This window comes from Equus caballus, chromosome 20 (assembly GCF_041296265.1).
Source record: "Equus caballus isolate H_3958 breed thoroughbred chromosome 20, TB-T2T, whole genome shotgun sequence".
Lineage (NCBI taxonomy): Eukaryota > Metazoa > Chordata > Mammalia > Perissodactyla > Equidae > Equus > Equus caballus.
The window spans coordinates 20,824,917-20,849,989 of NC_091703.1; the positions used below are offsets into that span (position 1 = coordinate 20,824,917).

Genomic DNA, 25,073 nt, shown 5'->3' on the forward strand with positions numbered 1-25,073 from the left:
TCTATGTCTGCTTTTGAGGTTTTAGTTCTTTCTTGGCCTGTGGCCATGTAAGAACCTGTGCAAAGATCAGTAGATATGGGTGCTAGCTTTATCCTTCTATCACAACAGTCTAGGTCTGTTCAGAATTTTGCATCTTCCTTGCAGTTTAACAGCCGTCTCTTTTTGGTTTTGGCTTTCAACAGTCAGCCTTCAAAGATCTTTTGTTTCTGACGGTTGAAGAAATTGGCTCACTGTTCTTACTCTCAGACAATTATTTTATTGTTTATGGGTAACTGGAACTAGCTACTAAAGGTTTCTATGATGAATCCCTTTATTTTATTGGAAGCTTGTCGTGTCGAAATGATTCGTCATTATAATTCCTGGTGATTGAGAAAATTGTTTTTAAAGCAAATAGTATCAAAAAGTTCATTCTTTCTTTTCTGATTTTGTACTGCATATTTTTCCTGTGCCTTATAACAAATCTCTCTTGTTTTTAAACATAAGACATAGCAGGTTTAATGCTTGAGATAGTGCTATTATAAGATTCTTAAAGAAATACACTCCATAGGAATTTTCGCTTTATTTTAATGATATAAAGTATTATTTTCGTAACTGCAGATAAGGTTCAACCTATCTTATACAATGAAGAGTTTAGAACTTCAAAAACATATCACATCAACAACCCTAATTAACCCCAGGGGAGCAGTTTAGTGAAGAATATTTTGAATTCTTAATGTAATATTTATACTTGCTGGCTTATTTTGATTATTATAAATGTTTCCAAATATCACCTTGTTTTATTTAAACGTGTCAGTGCATTTTCATGAGTGAATTTCCATGGGGGATACATTTCCACCTTTATTAAGTGAGCCAGTAGGAAAGTATGATTTGGTTTCCACAGTTGATTTAAGTCAACCTATCAGCAACACATCTGTTCCATAAAGTTAGGTACACCTGGACCATGATGATGCTTAATTGTTTTCTTACAGAATTGTTTAGAACAGTCACATTAACCAACCAGTGGCCAGCAGTTACTGATCACTTACTAGCTGCAGACACTATTCTAAGTGCTTTAGTGTGTTCATTCATTTATGTTATCAATGTTCCAAATGCATGTTTCTCTTCCCTTCTTCTTCTGTTTTCCTTCCCCTTCTCCAGGCTGGTATCCCGTAAGACAGATACTTTTAAGAAACACCCAAGTCGAAAATAATAGTAGCTTCAGTTAAGACTGTCTGTTAATTTATGGAGCCCTCCCCGGGGAAGAGGAGAACTAGAGAAAGGGGTCAGGAGACCTGAGGTGGGACCAGGGGGAGGAGAGAGCAGGTGCCCTGGAAGGTGCTGATGTAACTTGAGTGAATGCCAGTCGGAAAGGGGAACCACAGGTGAATGAAGTGAGGTGTCTGCCGCATAGAGTGGATCATGGAGCCACTTTTGATGAGAAGGCAGAGACAGCAGTCAGCTTTGAGAACCTGAGCAGTAGAATTTAAAAAGACAGCCCAGTGGAAGGAGGTGACGTTTTGCCACAGAGCCAGCAGGAAGATGAAAAACAGAATTTGTAACAAGGATGAAATAACTGTGGATGAAAAAGTGGATGAAAAAGAAGTCTAGCCTTAGATTTCCAAAGAATGAAAGAGAGAAACACGTGTTGTAAACAAATAGCTTCATACACAGGATGATGAGTACTGGCCATATCTTGGACTGGATATTCTATAGTATGTTACATCTTTTGTTGGATGATTACCTATCTTATTATTTGTATGTGTATGTAGCTAGGATGTTTCACACACGTTTATTCTGGGGAAGCAGATGAAGTTTGAAATTTCGCAGGCCTAAATTTGAATCTCAGTTATTACATGTCTTGAGCAAGCTACTTTTCTGACTCTCTCTCTCCCCCGCCACCCAGTTTTACTGAGATATAGTTGACATATAACACTGTGTAAGTTTGAAGTGTACAACATAATAATTTGATGTATGTATATGTTGTGAAATGCTTACCACAGTAAGTTTAGTTAACAGCCATCACCTTAAATAGTCACAGATTGTTTTCTTGTGATGAGAACTTTTAAGATCTACTTTCTTAGGAAGTTTCAAGTATACAATACAGTATTGAGAACTATAGTCACCATGCTGTCCATTAGAGCCCCAGAATTTATCTTATAACTGCAAGTTTGCACCCTTACACCACCTTCACCCATTTCCCCACCCTCTCCCCCCACCTCTGGCAACCACCAATTTGTTCTGTTTCTGTGAATTTTTGGGGTTTTTTAGATTCCACATATAAGTGAGATCATACGGTATCTCTTTCTCTGTCTGACTTATTTCACTTAGCATAATGCCCTCCAGGTTCATCCATGTTGTCGCAAATGGCAGGATTTTCTTCTTTGTATGGCCAAGTAATATTTCAGTGTAAATATTTACACGCGCAAACACACAATAGATGAAATACATATTTTTTTCTTCATCTCTTCATCCATGGAAGAACACTTAGGTTGTTTCCATGTCTTGGCCATCGCAAACAATGCTGCAATGAAAATTGGAGGTGCAGATAGCTCTTCAAGATAGTGATTTTGTCTCCTTTGGATATATACTCAGAAGTAGAATTGCTGGATCATATGGTAGTTCTGTTTTTAATTTTTTGAGGAAACTTTATGCTGGTTTCCATAGTGGCTGCATCAGTTTACATTCCCACCAACAGTGCACAAGTGTTCCCTTTTCTTCACATCCTCACCAAGTCTTCTTATCTCTTGTCTCTTTAATGATAGCCTTTCTAACAGGTGTGAGGTGATATCTCATTGTGGTTTTGATTTGCATTTCCTTGATGATTAGTGATGTTGAGCACCTTTTCACGTTAGTGTTGGCCATTTGAATATCTTCTTTGGAAAGTATCTATTCAGATTCTTTGACCCTTTGTTGACCCTTTGTTAATAATGGGTTGTTTGTTTTTTGCTATTGAGTTGTATGAGTTGCTTATATATTTTGGATATTAACACCTTATCAGATATTATGAATCTCTTACTATGGAATAATAATCAAATACTATGAACCATTTATATTTTGAATTAGATATGTGGTTTGCAAATATTTTCTCCCGTTTTGTAGGTTGCCGTTTCATTTTGTTGACCATTTCTTTTGCAGAGCAGAAGCCTTTTACTTTTATGTAGTCCCATTGTTTAATTTTGCTTTTGTTGCTTCTGCTTCAGGTGTCATATCCAAAAAATCATTCCCAAGACCCATGTCAAAGAGCTTTTTTTCCTATGTTTTCTTTTAGGAGTTTTATGGCTTTTGGTCTTATATTGAAGCCTTTAATCCATTTTGAGTTAATTCTTGTGGGTGGGATAAGTTAGTGGTCTGGTTTCATGTTTTTGCAGGTGAACATCCAATTTTCCCAGCACTGTTTATTGAATAGACTATCTTTTCTCCATTCAGTATTCTTGGCTCCTTTGTCAAATATTAGTTGACTGTATATGCATGGGTTTATTTCAGGGCTCAGATTCTTTTCCATTGTTGTATTTGTCTCATTTTGTGCCAGTACCATACTGTTTTGATTACTATACCTTTGTAATATAGTTTGAAATCAGGAAGTATGATGCCTCCAGCTTTGTTCTTCTTTCTCAGAATTGCTTTGGCTCTTCAGGGTCTTTTGTGCTTCCAAATGAATTTTAGGATTGTTTTTTCTATTTCTGTAACAAATGCCATTGGAACCCTGATAGGGACTACATTGACTTTATAGATGGCTTTAGTTAATTTGGACATTTTAAGAATGTTGAATCTTCGAGTCCATGGGCATGAAATATCTTTTCATTTATTTGTGTCTTCAATTTCTTTCAGTTTCAAAATTGTAGTTTTCAGTGTGTAGGTCTTTCACTTCCTTGGTTGAATTTATTGCTAAGTATGTTTTTGATGCTATTGTAAATTGGATCATTTTCTTTATTTCCTTTTCAGATAAATTGTTAGTGTGTAGAAATTCTATTCCTTTCTGTGTGTTGATTTTGTCTCTTATCACTTTAGTGAATTCATGATGAGATCGCACAGTTCTTTGGTGGAGTCTTTAGGATCTTCTGTATATGAGATCATATCATCTGTGAACAGAGATAATTTTACTTTTTTCTCTCTAATTCAGTTGCTTTTTATTTCTTTCCCTTGCCTGATTACTCTAGTTTCTAGGACTTAGAATACTGTGTTGAATAGGAGTGGTAAGTGTGGACATCCTTGTCTTGTTCCTCCTCTTAGAGGAAAAGCTTTGAACCTTCTACGATTGAGTGTGGTGTTAGCTGTGAGCTTGTCATATATGATCTTTATTTTGTTGAGGTATATTCCTTCAATATCCAATTTGTTCAGAGTTTTTATCTTGAATTGATGTTGAATTTTGTCAAATGGTTCTTCTGTGTCTACTGAGATGATCATGTGATTTTTATCCTTCTTCCTGTTAGTGGAATGTGGATTGATTTGTGTATGTTGGACCATTTTTGTTTCCCAGGGATGAATCTCATTTAATCATGGTGTGTGATCCTTTTAATATGCTATCGAATTTGGTTTGCTAGTGTTTTGTGGAGAATTTTTGCATCTATACTCAAGAGGGATATTGGCCTATAGTTTTCTTTGTTTTGTAGTGCCCTTGTCTGGCTTTAGCATCCAGGTAATACTAGCCTTGTAAAGTGAGTTTGAGAGTATTCCCTCCTCTTCTATTTTTTGTAAGAGTTTGAGAAGGATTGGCATTAATTCTTCTTTAAATGTTTAATAAAATTCACCAGTGAAACTGTCTGGGCCTGGGCTTTTTCTTTCTTTGATTACCAATTCAATCTCCTTACTCATTATTGATCTGTTCAGATTTTGTATTTCTTCGTGATTTAGTCTTGGTAGGTTGTATGTTTCTAGGAATTTATCCTCCTAGGTTGCCCAATTTGTTTGCATATAGTTATTCATAGTAGTATCTTATTATTCTTTATATTTCTGTGGTATCAGTTGTATTATCTGACTTTTTTTGAAGTAGATTCTTCATCTGTGAGATGGAGATGGTAATAGCCAACTGTAGAATGGTAAGTGATGTAATGTATGTAAAACATTCTAGGAAAGTATCTGTTGTTCAATCAGGGCTAAACAAAAGTGAGTTACTCTCTTAAGGAGAGGCCACAAAACAGTTTTCTCTTTCCCCTTGTTATGGGATAAATGGAAATTAAAAAGAGAAAACATGCAACAACAACATTGAACTCTCTTAGCAACTCTGTTCATAAGAGTGAGGCCACAATTTGTGTTTTATTTATTTATTTACTTTTAAAGATTGTATTTTTCCTCCCAAAGCCCCCTGGTACATAGTTGTGTATTTTTAGTTGTGGGTCTTTTTGTGGGACACCGCCTCAGCATGGCTTGATGAGTGGTGCCATGTCCGCACCCAGGATTCGAACCCGCGAAACCCTGGGCCGCTGAAGCAGAGCATGCGAACTTAACCACCCGGCCATGGGGCCGGCCCAAGGTGTTTTATTTTTTAAAAATGTAAATGGCTTAGGAAGAAGGGAGTGTTGATTCTTTAAGACTGTGTGATTGGTTAAACAATAAAAATCATTTCAAAATGTATGTGTTACTTTACTTGAGTTCCATGCAAAAATTATCAGAAATTAAGCATTGTATGTTTGACTTCTGAGAACAGTGATTCACATGTATTTTAAAGTCATATATTAACAAAGTTAACATTGGCCAGATTCCATTTTTCCCAGTTTGAAGTTTTAAAGCATTTGTATAGTGATGATCTTTTAAAATGCTACTTGTTATAGCAGTTGAATCACTGAAGAGATGTTCTTTTTTGTTTTATTCAATGTTATTGAGCTTTATCTTTTTGATATAGGACTATTTTATGATGTTGTAACTGTTTCTTTTATAAGAAGATCACTTATTTAAATTGTTTTTAAAAGTTACAAGAGTAGAAGCAACATTTTAGTTTTAAAGAATTCTTTATCATGTCTAAAGACTATTGGGAAATAATTCTGTTTTTTAATTTTTCAAAACTAATGTCGTCATTCTTCTTTACTTTGACTAATATAATCCTAAAGAGTATACATTGGACTTGTTTTAATATTTTTTTCTGATTTCAAGGAATGAAAAATATCTGAAAATGTCTAAGGGTGTATTTTCATGTGAGAATGCTATGTTTCCTGTTTATTTATTCTTATATCATTAGTTAAAAGTTAAATCAATATGCTTTATCATTTATGCATATAGTATATATAATCAATACTAATATTTTAGTTTTGTGATGCCAAAGAAATGTCAGTAGTTTTAGAAAAATGTGGATCTTGAATTTCTGTTGATTACTTAATTATTGTAAGCATTTATAAACTTTATTCCTCATGAATACGTGCATTTGAAGATAGTATTATGTGATTTGCACAACCATTTTTGAATAGTTGAAACCTAAAAGAATTGCAAATTGCAAATTTCTGTGCCTGATGGAAATAAAGTAAGTATGAAGTATGGTAGCTATTTGTTTTTGTATATCTATTATATAAATTGGCAAATGTGGGGGCCTGCCCGGTACACAGCGGTTAAGTGTGCACGTTCTGCTTCAGTATCCCGGGGTTTGCCAGTTCGGATCCTGGGTGAGGACATGGCACTGCTTGACAAGCCATGCTGTGGTAGGCGTCCCACATAGAAAGTGGAGGAAGATGGGCACAGATATTAGCTCAGGGCCAGTCTTCCTCATCGAAAAGGGGAGGATTGGCAGCAGTTAGCTCAGGGCTAATCTTCCTTAAAAAAGAAAAAACAGAGTATAAATTGGCAAATGTTACTAAAATAGCACTTTGGTGTATCTTTTGGGCTTTTTTTTCTTTCCTACCTTAAGTGTTCCCCATCTTTAACAGTTTGTGCCTTATTTCTTGCTATCATTTTAACAGGTGTCTCAACGCTTGTACCTACTGCAAAACTAAACATGCCAGAGGAAATTTGGCCAGTTATCCAATTGATGAACTAGTAGATAGAGCCAAACAGTCTTTCCAAGGTAAGAGTTTCTAGAATTGTGTGTGATTTTAGTCTTCTTAATGAATTATAGTAGTCTTCTAAGTAACATTTTACTTTAGATATATGCTGTTTTAGCTTTCTGAAGAGTTTATAAATGTTTTAGCTTATCTAATAGTAGATGTTACCAGATTCAATCATTTAAGTTATAATATTCACATTACTCTTCTTTTATCAGTCTTCCATTTTCTTATGACTCTAAAGTAAGTGACATATTGTGAACTTTATCAGCCATGTTTAGACTCCATGGAAAAGACAAACAAAAATGAAATCACCTTCTGATGTATATGTTTTAAAAATAAAACACAAATTGTGGCCTCTCTCTTATGAATAGAGTTCCTAAGAGAGTTGAATGTTGTTGTATGTTTTCTCTTTTTAATTTCCATTTATCCCATAACAAGGGGAAAGAGAAAGACTTCTGTGGACTGAGTGCAATACTTTTCAAGATTTGTACCTCTTTCTTTGGTAATTTTTGGGCCATTTAGAAAATAGAGCTAATAAGGGTTTTCAGACTTGGAAAGGGAAGGTGGATTTTGCTATCAGCCAATAAAGATAACTCTCCTTATCCACAGGTTGGACCAGTAAAGAGTGGTACTGGTAGAGAGTCCTAATGACAATAATTCTTTGTGTGACTATCCAGCTACTTCTGAATCATCACTTGCTGGAAAATGTGATTGTCTCGGTTTCTCTCAGGATGTACTAAAGACTTATCTTTAACATGAGTCACAGTAGTGTTGACACATAACTGCTTTTACCATAAAATTCCTCTTTTGTCTTTGTCTATAATATGTATATATAACATTGATGTGTGTTTATACCCAACATGAGATAATCTGTTGTCTGTGGGTTAATAGTTTTGGCAATGTGCTTTTCCTTTTACCAGGTAACTTGGAGTGCTACTTTCAGTACTTCACACCCTGAATCTTAGAAAGTATGAGTTCCAAATACATTTCTCTATTTAGTCTATGTAAAGCTTTTATCAACATGAATTTTCAATGCTTTTTATAAGAGAGAAAAATACCCCTAATTGATTTATTAACACCTCCCAACAATTTTTTTTCTACTTTTATATTCTTAACTCAGTTCCCTCCTCTGTTTATATTCACCTTATATTGAACAAGAAATAAAAGGAAGCTCATTGACTCTTGCCAGTGTTCTGTTTGAGAGTCAGGTAATTATATAATCTGAGGAAAAGTCTGGGTGGCTGTTTTCTACAACATGACTACTTTAAGGATTTTTTAGAGAGAACATAAATTTGGACAGAAACCTAATCTGTTTGAAAAATGATATTCTTGCTGGCCCTGTTAATTGGTGTTTGTTTTCCCATGTATCTATCAGATAATGAGGATGTTAAAGCTATGTGATCTATCCACCAAACACTACAAATTGGAAGTCATACAAATTAGTTCCTTTGAGGTACTTTTTCAACATTATTCATTTCTACGTACAACTACATAACTTTTAAAATTTTTCTCATTTTACTCTGAAAATTTATTTTAAAAAATATGAAACTGTTAAATCACCATGTAGAAATGAAAGCCACATGACTCCTTTGTATCTATCCTCACCTGTAACCTATACATAACAGTTTGATATGATTGCTTCATGACTTAATAAGGACACATTTATGTGTTATATGTGACTTGAGAAAAAAGAAGAAAAGAATAAATATAGTTTTTATAAACTGATTATAGAATTGTTCTAAAGATATCCAGTTTAGCTCTCTGACTTATCTTTAGAAAAGCCCTCTGAGCAACAGAGGTGCAGTGTGTTACTGCTGGTAGACTCTAGTTGTTATTAACATTGCCATATCCAAGGAGGTTCAGCCAGTTAAGGTGAGTGATTCAAAGACTGTATCAGAGGTTAGCAGTGACTTAGTGGCTATTTATAGAGAAAGCATTTAAAAGATTTATTTAGTATTACTTTAATCATCATCTGTAGATTTTATATATATATATGCCTTTTATTCCCACTCATAGAATGTTTGCAATCTAAAGTTTTTCTCTTGTCTTGTTAGCTGTATATTAGAGTTAAAACTGAATGCAGTTTTTGGACTGGTGAGCTCATTTGATTGATATGTGGTACTCTTACTAAAATATTAAGGTCATAACTTTCTAGGTAAGCCAATGTGTAGGAGAATTTTAAGTCATCAAGTATTTGATGCTCTTTGCCAAAGGAGAGTTTGAATTTGAAACAGTGTTCTGCTGCTTACCAGCCACATGATCTGAGCAAGGTACTTGACCTCTTCAAGACATGGTTTTCTCATTACTATGACATTTAATGTTGTTTGTTGTTAGAATTTGAGATAACTTCTATGAAGTAATTGGCTGTGTCCTTATTGTGAAGAAGACTTATTACTTAAACTGAAGGAATTTAAAATGACTCCAAGAAAAGAAGTCTAATTTTCAGTGAGAATATTGCAAAATCTGTAACAGACATTAATGACTAGAATCAAATGACAAATTTTCTTTTTCCTCCTAAAATATGTTTCATGAAAAATGTCTCTAGAGATGGGGCTGGCCTGGTGGTGCAGCAGTTAAGCTCGCATGTTCTGCTTCGGCAGCCCGGGATTCCCTGGTTCAGATCCTGGCTGCGGACCTGTGCACCGCTTGTCAAGCCATGCTGTGGCAGGTGTCCCACACATAAAATAGAGAAAGATAGGCACAGATGTTAGCTCAGGGCCAGTCTTCCTCAGCAAAAAGAGGAGGATTGGCAGCAGATGTTAGCTTTGGGCTAATCTTCCTCAAAAAAAAAAAAAAGTCTCTATAGATAGAATCTATTTTGCGTGACAAATATTTTTCATTTTCTTAACTTGAGAAAAGCAAATTCATGCTAAAGATAGCCTTTTAATCCCTTTTCACTATAGGAAATAGCAGTCTATAAGCTCACATTTTAAAGATACTGAATTACTCCATTGTCTTTTTTTTTTTTTTTTTGGGTAAGGAAGATTGGCCCTGAGCTAACATCTGTTGCCAATCTTCCTCTTCTTTTCTCCCTAAAACCCCAGTACATAGTTGTATATCCTAGTTGTAGGTCATCCTAGTTCTTCTATGTGGGATGCCACCACAACATGGCCTGATGAGCAGTGTGTAGGTCCCCACCCAGGATCTGAACCGGCAAACCCTGGGCTGCTGAAGCAGATGTGTGGACTTAACCACTCAGCCATAGGGCCGGCCCCTCCATTATCTTTTTTCTGCAAAAGACAATTTTAATAGTCTTATAGAATTCCTATGTTTAAGCTTTAGAATTGTTAAGAATAATTATGAAGGTAAATCCAGTAGAAGAAATAACCCGTTTTCTTATTTTTATGACTTTTACATATTTAGTCTTTTAATAATTCAGGTGTTAGGAATCTTCTTTGGGCAAGAACCCCTTAAATTCTGCATTGTGCCATTGTTAAATTGTCTGTCCTATAATGAATAATAAACATTATGGTTCTTTGAAAGGTTACTTTAACTTGGAAAGTCTAATTATACTGCCAACAAATTTTAGTATGATGTTTAAAGCCACTCTGTCAGTGGCAGTTAAATTTTTCACCCTGAAAATTACATTTCCTTTCTTTCTTTTTCTTAAATTTTTAATGACTGTGTGTCAGAAATACAAAATGATTTTTTAAAACTCTAAACCAATTGTAGAATGGGAATTAGAACCCAGGTTGCCTGTCACATGATACAATAAGATCACAGTTTCTTTCTGAAGAGCATATTTATGAAACATTTTATATTCATAAAAATTTATTTCTTCGTAGTCTAATGTATGAAGAGAGTAAGGGCTAACCCAAAGGCAAGGGAGCATTCAGAAGAGATTCTGACACAATCATGAAATCATTCTGAATGTAAAATGGTTTCCCAGAGCATTGAAAACATGCTGGCTATACATCCAGCTGCCAGAAAAGAAGAAAGGGAGCTCATTAACTTTTGAATAGATAGCATTAAAGTCAAAATTATTTATATTTTTAAATGGAAACTTTATCTTTTACCAAAAAATATATATATTTAATTTCTGTTTAATTGGTTCCCTAGCTTTTTTTTTCTTTTTCTTTCACTTAACCTAGTCCCCTTGACACGTTCATTGACTATTTTTGCCTTCTCACTGTGTTCATCGTTTTTGCAGCAGTTCTGCATTTAAGTGTAAGATTTGCCGGGTAGCCTCTGGGTATCTTCTCATTGTTCTAACAGACTCTTGGGAAACCTTCCCCCTTACTTCCTCACCTCTGCTAAGATTCGGGTTTTAAAAATTCCTGGGCATAACAGTGTTTGGGGCTGGGGTTTGACATGGTTGCATTTTAGATATCTAGAAAAACATGTCAAGCAATGACCAGGACTTTGTTGGGGCCAGAATGAATTTACAAGCTAGTGTTTTCTAGGATATTTGTATTGATTTTTCTCTAGCAGCTAATCAATCAGTTTCAGTTGTGTAAGTGATGGAGCAAAGCCTTTTAAGTGTGCTGGGTGAGTGGTGTGGAAACAACACCTTTCACTGCTGTCTCTGGAATCAAAATGTAGAGATGATGGATGAGCTGTTTTTATAGCTATCGTGTGCTTTTCTAGATCTCATTTGTGTGTTGCTACTTTTTTTCTCCCTCATAAATCTGAAAAAGGACCCACAAGATAAGTGGCATAAAACGCTTATGGAAAGGTAAATAAATTAAGATGAAATATTCAAAGCAGGGAGGAAATTTCTTGATGCTTAGTGATTTCAGTATTAATGTTGGAATTTAAAAAAAATGAATTTTGTTCAAGACTTGCAAAGATACTGTCTTCTGTGTATAAGATTAATTATGAAATGCAACTGGAAAACATTGCTTCCTGCCCTTTTAGATAGGAAAGAATATGAGCAATATTTGATTTTCTGGTGTATAAACTTTATATTGTTGAGTCGTATGGTTTATATCAAGCTGCATTTGATTACCTTTAGTAATAGTCACTATATATTGATTTTGATCTAAGATTGAAAAGAGACTAATAATTGTATCCTCTTAATTTGTATGGCAGTTATTTAAATGTCTTCATTCCTTTATCTTTTCATTTGTGCTGTGTTCAAATAAAATTGAGAAATCTATTTCTTCTGTAGCATTAATAATGTTAATTTACATTTGTTATACATTGTCAACTTCCAAAAAGGATTTTAGGCAGCTTACATTAGATGATTGTATGTAATAGACCATGAAAATGAAAGTTGTATAAAATGCTGTATTGTGTTTAGAAGAGGGAAAATGATTTTACCAACTGGTGAATCCAGGCTCTGCAGGAGAATAAGGAAATCAGGAGAGTCATATAATTTGATATGAATGTGTAAAAGGAACTGTATAGTTTATGATGAGAGATGTACATGTTTCTAGGCTGTTAAAACTAAGAAGAATTATTTTCATATGTCCTTTCCTAAGAGACATTGAATAGTCTAATACAAATGCCTTTAGCTGGTAATATATAGAAATTCAAAATATAGTCTCTACGTAGCCTTTTCTTTTGTTGATTCTTACAAAGCCCAAAAATGTAATATTAAAATGTAACTCTTAAAAGAAATTTCAATGGGAAAGCTAAATAAATGTAATGTACATAGTACATGTAACTTGATAGGGGGACCTGATGTCTAAATAGCTATGTATCAGATATTCAATTTAAATAAGCTGAGGTTAATCTCTTTGCTTTCAGAGAATGTTAGTTAGGGCTGTCTATGACAAAGCAGGGTATAATTTACCTGGCCTTTGCCTATTCAGATCTTTGAGTTTCTAAGTCAGTGGTGTTCAAACTTTTCTTAGCAGTAAAAGGAAACTTTCTTCAAATGAAATTTGAAAAGTGAAAGCAGAACTACCATGATTGAAGTAGAGGCGGGGCCCTGTTTAATGAGCCCTTACCTCTGAGGTTTTTCCTCAGAACCTTTAGGATCCAGCCTGTATTGCCTCGTTTAGATTAGTATTTCTCTGGTGTATTCTTTAACACGCCATTCCAGGGGTGGCGGACATTTTCTTAAAGGGCTAGATAGTAAATACTTTAGGCTTTGTGGACTATAAGGTCTCTGTTGCAACTGTTCATTTCTGCCCTTGCGGCAGGAAAGCAGCCATAGGTAATACGTAAATGAATGGGCATGGCTGTGTTCCAATAAAACTGTATTTATAATAGGAGATATGAATGAAAGGGTTCAGTGGTCAACTTCAGGGATAGCTAACTTAAATAAGACTATGGCAGAACTTCCTGCTGTCTCTAATATGCTAACAAGTATCATAAATCCATAAAAGAAGGATATTGTGTTTAGGAACTAATGTTGATCTAGAATAGATCAGTTTTCTCAGTCTAGCTGTTCATTTTAGTCACGTGGCAATTTTATAAGACCAAAACCAAACTTAGGTCTCTGTCCCATTCCTGACAAATGCATCACAGTTTCTGTGGATGGTGGGCTCTGCATTTTCTAAAATATGGGTGATTCTGATATATAGCTGGAGTTAACTATAATTGAGAACCATTAGTTGAGATGATTTTTTGGTTGAAGCTATAAAATGAACTGACCATCTCAACTTCTATTGAGAGGGACTGTGAAGAGGAAACCCTGGTTGATTAGTAAAGAATGAGCCAAATGGGGGAGGCTGGAGGGGCAGCACAGTGTCAGTTGCTGACACCACCCTGATAGTTGGTGGATGGTTTCAGAATCCAAGGGTGCTTATTTAAGTTCAAAAGCTTGATGATTTTATCCCCAAGGTATCATAAGAAGGTCAACTGACATTTACTGAGGTTTTACTGTGCTGTGTGGGAATTAAAAAGATGGAAAAGACATAGTCCTTGTCTTCAAGGAGCTCTTCCTAGTTTAAAAGGACAGAGAGTAACAAATCGGACTAATAAAAATTAAAGTACTAAGTACTAAAGTATTAAGAAAAATCATTGAGCCTTTTAACTTAAATAAGCACCTTTGGATTTTGAAAACATCCATTACCTATGTAGGGTGGGGTCAGAAAATTGACAACGGTTGTGTTGCCCTTCCGCCTTCCCTAACTCTGAACATTTCTTTACTGATCCACCAGCATCTCTCTTCAGAATCCCTTTCAATCAGAGTCCGTGGTAGCCACTGCGATTTGATTATGCTTAGTATTCTAGATGAAATCTACTTGCCATTCTGAATCTGGAGGTTTACGTGATGCAATCACATGGTTGATTACGTCTGCCAATAAGATAGGGAGGCTAGTGGGTAAGAATTGCTGATAATTGAGCAAACAGCTTATCCTTGCAGTGGGAAACAAGAATGCAGTCCCGAGGCTGTTTTACAGAATGACATTTGAGCTTTCATAGTTCAGAGTACATATAATGCAAAGTACAGAAAATTTGTAACTTCCAGGAATACCTTTTTGTGTCCATCTTTAGGAAAAGTAGAGTGTAATCAATCTCCCACTGTTGTTGGTGAGTTTTTTCTTTTTACTCTGTTGTGTTCCACAAAACAGCCTGCAAATATGTAAGCAAGAGTAAAAAATATATAAAATAACGAGACCCTGGGAAAACAAATGAGAATAGGTAAGTCAAGACTTGGTGGGAAGTTAGGTGTAGTCATATATGCAGTTTTGACTCTGAACTATTGAAAGCTTATTGTCAATAAGGAAGAAAAACCCCAGCTTAGCATTAGATTTAAAAGAAACTTTTCACATGTGAGATCATCAAGGGAGTACTGAGAGATGTAGTAGGTCTCAACAGCATCCCTTTAACAAAAGTCACATACTTTGTTTCTTAAAGTTGTATATTTTGGCATTCCTTGTTAAAACTTCCAGCTGTGCCCTGAAAAGCATTTAACACTCTAAAAGGATTTCTTGGGAGGCTAAGACAATACATTCCAAGTGTTTGTGACTCGCTAGTGATCCGGCCCCACTTCTGTAGCCGTTGGGTGCCACAAAGGAATCCCGCGACAGAGGCTAACAGCTTAGGGATTTGCAGACCCTAGGTCGTTTTGTGAGATGATACATCGGAGTGTATACATCAGGAAGAAAATATTAGAATTTGTGTTTATTTGTATTTTCTCATCCTTTAAAATTTTCTTTCTTTTGTATATGTTTTATGTTGTACATTATATATTAGTACAATAGTACATGAACATAATAAATATACATTTATGGGGATGCATTCTTAAATTTTTTAACTGATTCAAGAAAGTGATTTTTCAAAATGTGGGAACTACTGAATTAGAGGAACAGATAGCTTGCCCATTTCCCACTATCAACCTAATTTTTTCAGCCAGGCATTTGGTTTGAGTAGGGCAGCAGAGTTCTGTGCTATCAAGGTCCTAAGGTGCCCACATTCTGTTTTGACTGAGTACAAATTCATCTGGTATTGAGATCAAATAAGCAAATAATGAAATTTATGCTCTTTGGAGGAAAACTAAAGTACCTGATGAAGACTCTTGCCGTGCATCTCTGCTCGAAGGTAGAGAGACTCTTCATTCTCTGTAGCACACGTTCCCTTTTCCTTCCATCTGTGCTTTCGGTCATTGGAAGACTGAGCCAGTAGGGCATGGGTCAGGCATATGTGACAGTGTGTATATGGGTTCAGTAGGTGCTCGATAAATCTTGAATGAGTGGCTAATCCTGAATGGATTATGCCTGATGAAATTCCGCATGCAACTTGAAACCTGTAATGCATATAACCTGGAAAAGCTGTGTTTCTAAAGTGGGCAAGAGATATTGCTTAGTTTCTGCTGCTCTTCTGGCAAAATTGAATACTGTGTCTTATAACCCAGGCTTGATTTTTATGACACCAGATGTTTAGTGGTGGCAGCTTTCCGAGATTTGCAACAGAGAAATAATTTACTTTTGGAATTATTTCCTGATAGTTGGTGGGTATCTGTTATTTCACTAAATGGGTATATCCACATTTGTAGTTATATATAAATACATATTTGCTTTGATATTTTTTCTTTCACTAAACAGAATTATGAACAATTTTTGGTGACAAGGGGACAAATGTTAACTAAGGGCTTGCTTTCAGAGTTTGAACTGAGGCTGATCTGTCTCTGGGATCATTTTGGTGAACTTTAAAGGCTGCAAGTTAGTTTTGGAAGGTTATTTAATGGAATTTTAATAGCCCTGGAAAGATGTGAAAGTGATACTGCTACCTGGTGGTTTGTAAACCTGACCTTTGTGAGATGTTTTCTGGGCAAAAGTACTGCTTTGAGATGCCAGCAGCTTTTATTGATTCTGCAGAGTCTGCAGTTTTCTAACACTGGCTGTCAATTCATTCCAGCTGAAAAATTATGAAGTTTCTTCTCATGCTTGTGTGGATATTAAATTGCAGTAAACATGCTTGCACAATGTCAGGTATGACGAGCACAATTTTCTGCATAAAAAAAAATGTTAGTACAACCTTGGCTTTTCTGCAGAGGTTATAAATTTCTGTATTTCTTTTTATTTGTTGCTCTTAGTTATATTTTTTTATTTCTCTTGGTGAGTTCCAACATTTCTTGTTATTTGTAATATAAGAAAGAAAAATTCTATTTATATTGTTGACTTTAAAAAATATGCCCGTTAGGGGGGCTGGTCTGATGGCCTAGTGGTTAAGTTCGATGCCCTCCACTTCAGCAGCTTGGGTTTGGTTTCTGGGTACAGATCTACAGGGCTCGTCAACATCCATGCTGTGGCGGCGACCCACATACAAAATAGAGGAAGATTGACACAGATGTTAAATCAGGGCGAATCTTCCTCAAAAAAAAAAAGCCTTTTAGTCCATCATTTCTGGTAATGTCAACAAAGGAAGGATGAGAACCTGGAGGTAAGAGGATTTAACTAGTGAAAATATAACTGGAGATGAAAGATCTGATGAAAGAACGAATTGAATGAATAAGGAAAAGAAGGAATAATTAGCTGATCATACACTCCACATAGATCTTTTTGATTTGTCAAATTTTAGTTAAGGAAGGTGAATGGTGGTGAGATAGTAATCATTTATAGAAGTGGGTCTTAACCTTTACTATCTCTGAGAATGGCCTCTGCACCTTTGGAGTGTGGGTTTAAAATGCAAATACAGTCATCCCTCGGTATCTGCAGGGCATTGGTTTCATGGCGAGCCCCCTCCCCCCGCTGATACCAAAATCTGAAGTTACTTAAATCCCTTAGCAGGCCTTCAGTTTCCACTGGTTTGGCATGTGCTGAGGGCGAGGGCTGACTGTATCTGGCCAGCTTCCCCTTTCAGTTGGTCTGCTATAAGCTCAGGAATTTGCATTTTCAAATGAATCACTCAAAATGATTGAGATACAGGTGGTGTGAGGGCCACTTCTAGAAATTTTTTTCTAGAGGATTTTCTTTATTAAATATACCAAGTCATTTGATCAAGATATTCAATGGAAGTAGAGAAAAAACATACTGTTAATGTGTGGAAATAAGCTAAAACTCTGGGCCTATTTTCCCCCTGTAGTTGATGCAGTGTGTAGACCAGCTCCATTTTTCCCACACCAGGCCTTTCATCAGATTGTTTTGGGGAGTTTTAAAATACAGATTCCTAGGTTCCCCCTCAAAAGATTCTGATTCTGTAAGCTAGGCTAAAGACTGGGAATGTTTGTTTTAAAAGCCTGGATCTTTTTTTTTAAAGATTTTATTTTTTCCTTTTTCTCCCCAAAGCCCCCCGGTACATAGTTGTGTATTCTTCGTTGTGGGTTCTTCTAGTTGTGGCATGTGGGACGCTGCCTCAGCGTGGTCTGATGAGCAGTGCCATGTCCGCGCCCAGGATTCGAACTAACGAAACACTGGGCGGCCTGCAGCGGAGCGCGCGAACTTAACCACTCGCCACGGGGCCAGCCAAGCCTGGATCTTTTTTGAGGTCTAGTTCTTTCTGATCTATAAGTTTGTATTGATTTTTCCTTCTTTTAAGTATTATTTTTTTGGTACAGTTTGGATTGGGCTTTTCAAAGCAGAATATCACAGTGTTATAATTAGAAGAACAAAAGGGCATTTAACTGCCTTAAACATGTCTTATAAAACACATATGCCTGTACTGTGGAAATAACTCTTCACTATGTATCAACATGAAAGCTGTTTGTTTTTATAGGAATAGAAAAAATATGTAAATTTGTGTACTTGGAAAATATCTTTATTTCCTTGAAACAAGATATATCTTTGTGTATTTCTCTTTCATTGATAAGAACAAATTTAAGAAATGCCAAATCTCTATTATAATGGAAATCTACATTTCTACTAGCTTGGAAAACACTTAATTTTGATACATTTGCATGATGGAGTATTATGCAGTTATGAATAATAATGTTTACAAAGTTTATAGTAACCTGGAAAATGTTGTTTCATAACTTTGATTAAAAAATGCTATAAAATCATATGTACTATACAGTCACAATATTTTTAAAAGGCAGTAAGCAAAAAGAGTTAAGTGCAGAAAAAAAGGTTAAGCCCTATGGCTGAGTGGTTAAATTCGTGCACTTGCTTCGGTGGCCTGGGTTTTCACCAGTTCGGTTCCTGGGAGTGGACGTGACACCATTCATCAGGCCATGCTGAGGCAGCGTCCCACATGCCACAACTAGAAAGACCTGCACCTAAAATATATAACTATATACTGGGGGGCTTTGGGGAGACGAAGAAGGAAAGGACAAAAAAAAAGATTGGCAACAGGTGTTAGCTCAGGTGCCAATCTTTAAAAAAGGAAAAAAAAAGATTAAGCTAAAATATTACTTTTGTTGGAGGGACAAAGAGTATATTAAAAATTTTTCTGCTTTTAGTATTTTCTAAATTTTCTATAAGTACATATCCCGTTAGTTAGACTACATGAACAAAATACACTTCTTTTAATGGCATATTAAATTATCAGAGTTTTTCAGTATCAAAAATTAAATTACATATATTTGAAATAGAATCACTTTTTATTACTTGAATAAGATAGGAAACAACCAATCTGGGGAATCAACAATTCTTGTTTTCTTTAAATACCACATGGAAAGGATAGACCCCTTCCACATTGACTGCCAGCTTGGTCAGGGGTCCTGCTTTGGCCAATGGAACATTAGAAAGCATGCTGCATGCAGAGGTTTGATAAGCACTTGCACACTGGGACTTATTCTTATGGAATGTAGCTTGGAGCCCAGAGCCACCTTCTCAGGAAGTCCGGCTACCCTACTGGCAATATCATATGGACAGAGAAATGCACAGCCAGTTCACGGATATTCTAGCTTCCCAGCCGAGACTCCAGACATGTAAACGAGGAAGCCATATTGAATGTTCAAGCTACCACACTGATCAAAAGGCCAGCCCGGCTGAGCCTAACCCAGACTGCAGAGTTGTGAGCAATAATAAATTATTGTTTTAAGTCACTAATTTTTTGTATAGTGTGTTATGCAGCAATAAGTATATTGTGTTAGATACTTTTTAAGTGTATTTTAATACTAAAATGTCATAATGCCTTTATTATGTTTATAATAACTTTTAAGATTAGCCAAATATATCTGGGATTGTTTCCCATTAAACTAAATACAGTGGTAGTAATAGGGTTATGGTTTAAACAATTACTGGCATATCACCAGGAACTGTTAAGCAAAGAGAAAGCTAAAAATCACAATCTAGGGGCTGGCCCCGTGGCCGAGTGGTTAAGTTCGCGCGCTCCGCTGCAGGCCGCCCAGTGTTTCGTCGGTTCGAATCCTGGGCGCGGACATGGCACTGCTCGTCAGACCACGCTGAGGCAGCGTCCCACATGCTACAACTAGAGGAACCCACAACGAAGAATACACAACTATGTACCGGGGGGCTTTGGGGAGAAAAAGGAAAAAAAAAATAAAATAAAAAAAAAAAATCACAATCTAGTAGGCAAGGCATTACATCACTAAGAGCAGTGATCCAGATAAGCCTAAAGTACTAAGGCATTTTGGTTAAGAACAGAATAGGTTCGTTTCCATAGTTTGTTAGCTCTGCGGCCTTAAGGAAGCTGTTTATTCTCCCTCAGCCTCAGTTTTCCCATCTGAAAAATAGGAATAAAACATACTTATTAGGTAATCAGCTTAATAATTAAATGAGATTACATAATGCTAAGTCTGTGATACTTGGAGAATACTACTAAATTGTTGTGTATTATTGTTCTTAGCAATAGAATAAAAGGGCAAGAAAGAGGAAGAGGAACAGGTGAAAATAAGTCGCTACCTGTGAAAATGCTGTTGCCATTTTACTTTACTCCCTTTTTTTTCTTTCCAGCTCTATTCTGTGTGTTTTTGTGCATATACCCACATGTTTTCAGATGCCTATGCCAGGACTACTTTTAAGAAGAAACACTGGACTATAGATGTGCTTCTCACATTTTAAAATGCATCCAGAGCACCTGGAGATTTTGCCTCCATGCAGATTCTATTTCTGTAGGTCTTGGGGTGAGGCTGGAGAACCTGCATTTTCAAAGCTGCTAGTCCTTGGATCACACTGAGTAGAAAGGGCCTATAGGGTAATAATGATTTCATGACCCTTCATATTTTGATCTTAAATTTCCTTTTCAGTCATCATCTTGCACTGTTCTGCACACAGAATTTGTTCTTCAATCACACAGAATGTTTTCTTCAGACACCTAGGATAGTGCCTACCAGCTTTAGTTAAAGTGATTTATTTAAATGTTTTTATCCTCCACTTTACCTCCTCTGTGTTAAGTACTGTTTGGTTCTTACTTATCTTGATATCAAAATTAATGTTCAGTAAACGTTTTTCAAATGCATACATGCTTGCCCTTATGATTCTTCTAACTGTAGACTGGAAACTTCATCTTTCGCCTTACCAGCCGCAAGTAGTGAATGTTCTCGGAATAAACCTTCCAAATGTCTGGCTGTGGATCTTGGAGTTTGAAGGAATAGTCAGCCAGTACTCTTGATTGGTGGTGAGAGGAGGATGGATTGTTCACAGATGTGAGGTAATTTAGAGAGGATAATATAGATTGAGCCCAGTTAAGACTGTTTATTTTTGTGAATATTAATATATACCCACACTATATTATATAAGCAAATAATGGCAAACTAGATAATATTTGAAACAAAGTAAATGCTTTACATAGGAAATGTTGAAGAAAAGTGCAATTAAAAAGATAATATCTGTTTTCTTTGAAAAATTGGGTTGCTACATATTGTGTACAAGTGAATTCAATTCTGTTTTTACATCTATATTCAGTCTGGTTACATCTGTGCTTTATTTTTCAGACTTGAAATAATTTATATACAGTGGTCTGATCTTCATTTACAGTTGTACTGACATGAAGATGTAATTCACTATGTAATTAGCTTTAGTAAAGAAAGAAGGGGTGGGAGAAACTTGGCACTATGGTTAAGTGGAGAATAAATTGAATAAAGATATTTAAAATAATTTCTCTAACTGTATTAACCTGGCATTTGAATGTTTCCAGCATTATTATTTCTGCAACTAAATTTTCAAATGGTAAGTCCTTTTTGTAAATTCATAAGTATTGCACCCACATGGAAAATATGCCTCTCTCTATGAATTTTGAAAATCTGTAATGTTTTTGCTCAGACTAACATTTTGCATTTTATTGTATATTTCTTGACTTAAAATGATGACATTAACGTAGCCTGTTTTGAGTAAATATAAGAGAATGGTTGAGTTTTTTTCCTAGCACGTTAACCAAAGTTGGTGTGCAATTTGGTCTTGTTATCACTATTATTTGTTTATTTAACGAACATTTGTCAAATACCTATTAAGTGGAGGATTTATGATACTGAAATGCCGTTTACATTTTGCATTTTCTGTAGTGAATGCTGGAACATTAGGAGAAGCAATTTGTAATTTTTAAGTATGACTATAGCAAGTTATGAAACAAATATGTATTTTTCTTCACTAAAATATAGAACTTGCTAAAATATAAGGTACTACTTAAAGATGACTGGCTTGTTCAGAATAATTTAAATAAAAGGAAAACTAAATGGAAACTTGGACTAATGTATTTTAGGTAAGACAAGATATTTCTCAAATTGGATATCAGCTAATTGTTGACATCCAGTCATGATTCAGCCACCATATTGCTAACTATTCCTGAGCATAGACTCCAGAAGCAAAATTGCCATCTCCAGGAAATAAAAATTTATTTTATATGCTGCATAGTATTTATTATATTCTGTCACCAAAAACCATAAAGTAGAACCTTTGCCCATCGCTAATTTTTTTTTTTACTTGTGACAGTGGTTTTTTTTCATTGAATACAAGTCTGATTATAAACATAATTCAGATATTATGCTCTTTTATGGGCACTTATATTAATAAAATTGTCTAAGAAGTGGGTATCAAATAATTTTCTTTGTGCTTTTGCATCTACTTTTTGTTTCATCCTTGCATTCGCCTGGTGAATTCCAGCTGCTGGTGCTCCTTGTCCCTGTGTTACTGAAGCCCAGAGAGGTTACACTACAAGTCTGAGGAAGGGTATTAAAATAGAGATGTCCTGATTGATGGGCCAGTGCACTTTGCACTGTAGCATGCTGCCCTTCAGGGGAAATGTTTTGCTCAGATACTTGATATTGCAAATGCGTTGGTTGCTATAGTGCAATTTAGTATATTATGATAACTGGGGTCATTTTATCAGCTGAGATCAGTTTGAGAGAACCCTTAGTGGAACTGCAATCATAATGTTCTTGAATGGTGGCACTGACACATTTCACAGGCCTTCAGTTTCATTGGCCATTGCTGTTTCAAAAGATTAGTTAGATACTTCTTAAAAACAACAGAACACTGAAAATCAGACTCAAGCAATAATTTTAGGTTCTAGGAACCTTAATATGCTAAGAGAAAATGTTTTAATATATGTATTAGCAAATAAGACTACATTAAGTACTTTCATTAAATAGTTCACTAAGGTACATTTAAAACTAACTCTGCTTAATTTGTAAAAATACCGATTCTTTAAGTTTGGAGATTAAAAATGTTTAAAATAAAAGAAAACTGTATTTCATATTTTAGAAATGTACATAAAATGGATATAGTAATGATGTTAATGAAGCAGAAAGATTGGTTCTGCTACATGTACCTATTAACTTGAGGCTTGGGATCCATGAAGATACTTAAAGTCTCCAGTCTACCCATCAGCATAGCTTGATTTCCTAAAATCTATGTTCTCCTCGTGCCACTGACTTGCACTAAATGAACTGTGAATTTTAATTTGAAATGTATTTGCAGACTGGTTCCTATAAAAAAATGGATTTACAGCTTGAAAACTGGGTGTTTCAGAAATGTCGAATAAATCCAGTTCATCTTCAGTTGCCAGTTGTGCCTGTTTTTAATTTTAGGCAATTACATTGTGACCGACTCTTGTTTTCCTTTACTTTTTGAGAACCAGCGCTCCAAAGAAAGAAAAAATAAACTCACTTTTGTTCGTAGTTTATTTGCAAACCAGGTCAGACGCCGTTGATTAGCTCTCAGTTGGAGGATAATTTGAACCTTGACAGATTGAACCCAAACAGCAGGGTTTCTCTAGTCTGGCCAACAGATAGAAAAAATAAAATAAAAGCTAATTCTAGTTCACAAGCCGTACAACAGGACTGAATAAATGTGCAACTGTTAATGAATAGCTATTTCAAATATTTACAAAAGGCCCAAGAAAAAAGAAAAGATTAGCATCTTAGGCAGCTGTTCTAAGGGAAACCTATTAAAAATAAACATGATAAATGATGCTCGAGAGCTAATATATCTGTCAAATATCAAATACACTCAAAGAAAAAACACTGTTTCAGAAAAAAACTATTAAGATCTTTTGGACATGGCTATCTTGCTTTGTGGTTTATACCAGAATTGTATTCTTGTTCTTTTTTAAATTTATCTTTTCTAAGTCTTCAAATATTCATACGGATATTATTTTATAGATTGTGAGGTCATGGGTGAGTGAATGGAATCATTTGAGTTGTGTACATTGTGATTAAATTGGTTAGAAACTTGAAAATTCACTTATATACCATTTGAATGAAAACATACTGTTAATTATTATTTTATGGGATTGCAGATGATATAATGGTTTGAATATGACAGTAATAACGTTTTAGCATCATGGCAATTGTGCTAGGAAATGCTACATAAAAATGGAAATTATTACTGAAGCAGTGAGGTGTTGGTTCCTAACACTGCTTACCAGTACGGTTACTATTGCCTACATGTACTTGACAGTGTTCCTACAAACCCATCGTAGTCTCTTCATCCAGAATTCCCTTTTTGCACTTAGCTAACATTAAAGCAAACTGTACTTGTCATGTATTAGTGACGTATAGTAGACCTTTGGCATTCAAGACTTACCATTTGTGTTTTTAACTATTTCTTGACATCTTGAAAGACTCTGGAAAGAAGCAACTTGAGTTTTCTGAGGCTTGAATTTGTATTTGAATGGCTGTATTCTGAGGCTCTAGTGGAGGATCAAGTCATTTATCTGTGAATGGGTTTAGCCAGCAGCTCAGCATTTATATCTCACTGTAATCTACAGTCTCTTGCAAATTTTTAGTTGTAAGTTACTACATCTTCTTTATGTGTCCAAGATATCACCTAAAGGAAAGCCACATGTTAGTGGTGTAACCTTTGTAAATTAGGAGATTTGTGGATGATAATGAACTACTGTATTACTAATTGAACATTTGAAAAGTTTGATATTTTTATTTGAGGGCATTTCTAATTTGTAAAATGTCATTCTTTACCAGGCATGTGGGTCATTTTGTGAAAGTTCAAAAAACATGTTCATGGTTGAAATGCATCTTGTGTGGGGTGTGATGTGTCTGTGGTGCAGACATGAAGCAGTTTGGTCCTGACTCACCTAGAAGTCAGTGAGATTAGGTATATTGATGGATTAGTCTGCCCACTTGATGTCTTCAGGCCATCCCCAGCCCATTCCAGAGAGACTGCGTGTTACTGGGGAGATCATGGTGAAGGCGGACGGAATCGCGGGACTTCATGATCTGGCCCTAACCTATTTCTCTCACTTCACATTCCATTCCTCTCCAGGGCTACACTTTGTTTCAGCAGGATCTTTATTGATCCATTTCCCTTATCCCCACCCAAACTGGCATGAGCGAATGCTCCATAATTACCTATCACCTTGAAAAGCCATTAATGCATTTCTCCCCATGAATGTAAAGGTTGGAGAATGGAAGGGAAGTGACTGAAACATACAGCT

At 35.7% G+C, this 25,073-nt stretch overlaps 1 protein-coding gene across 13 annotated transcripts in view; it reads left to right on the forward strand.

Moving 5' to 3' along the window:
• Positions 1–25,073, forward strand: part of CDKAL1 (CDK5 regulatory subunit associated protein 1 like 1) — a 610,319-nt gene that overhangs the window by 256,812 nt on the left and 328,434 nt on the right. For all 13 annotated transcript variants that reach the window (XM_005603599.4, XM_014734733.3, XM_023624511.2 and 10 more), the window contains one exon: positions 6,864–6,967. In XM_005603599.4, coding sequence (XP_005603656.1) covers positions 6,864–6,967 — 104 coding nt within the window. The remainder of the gene's footprint in view (positions 1–6,863; positions 6,968–25,073) is intronic.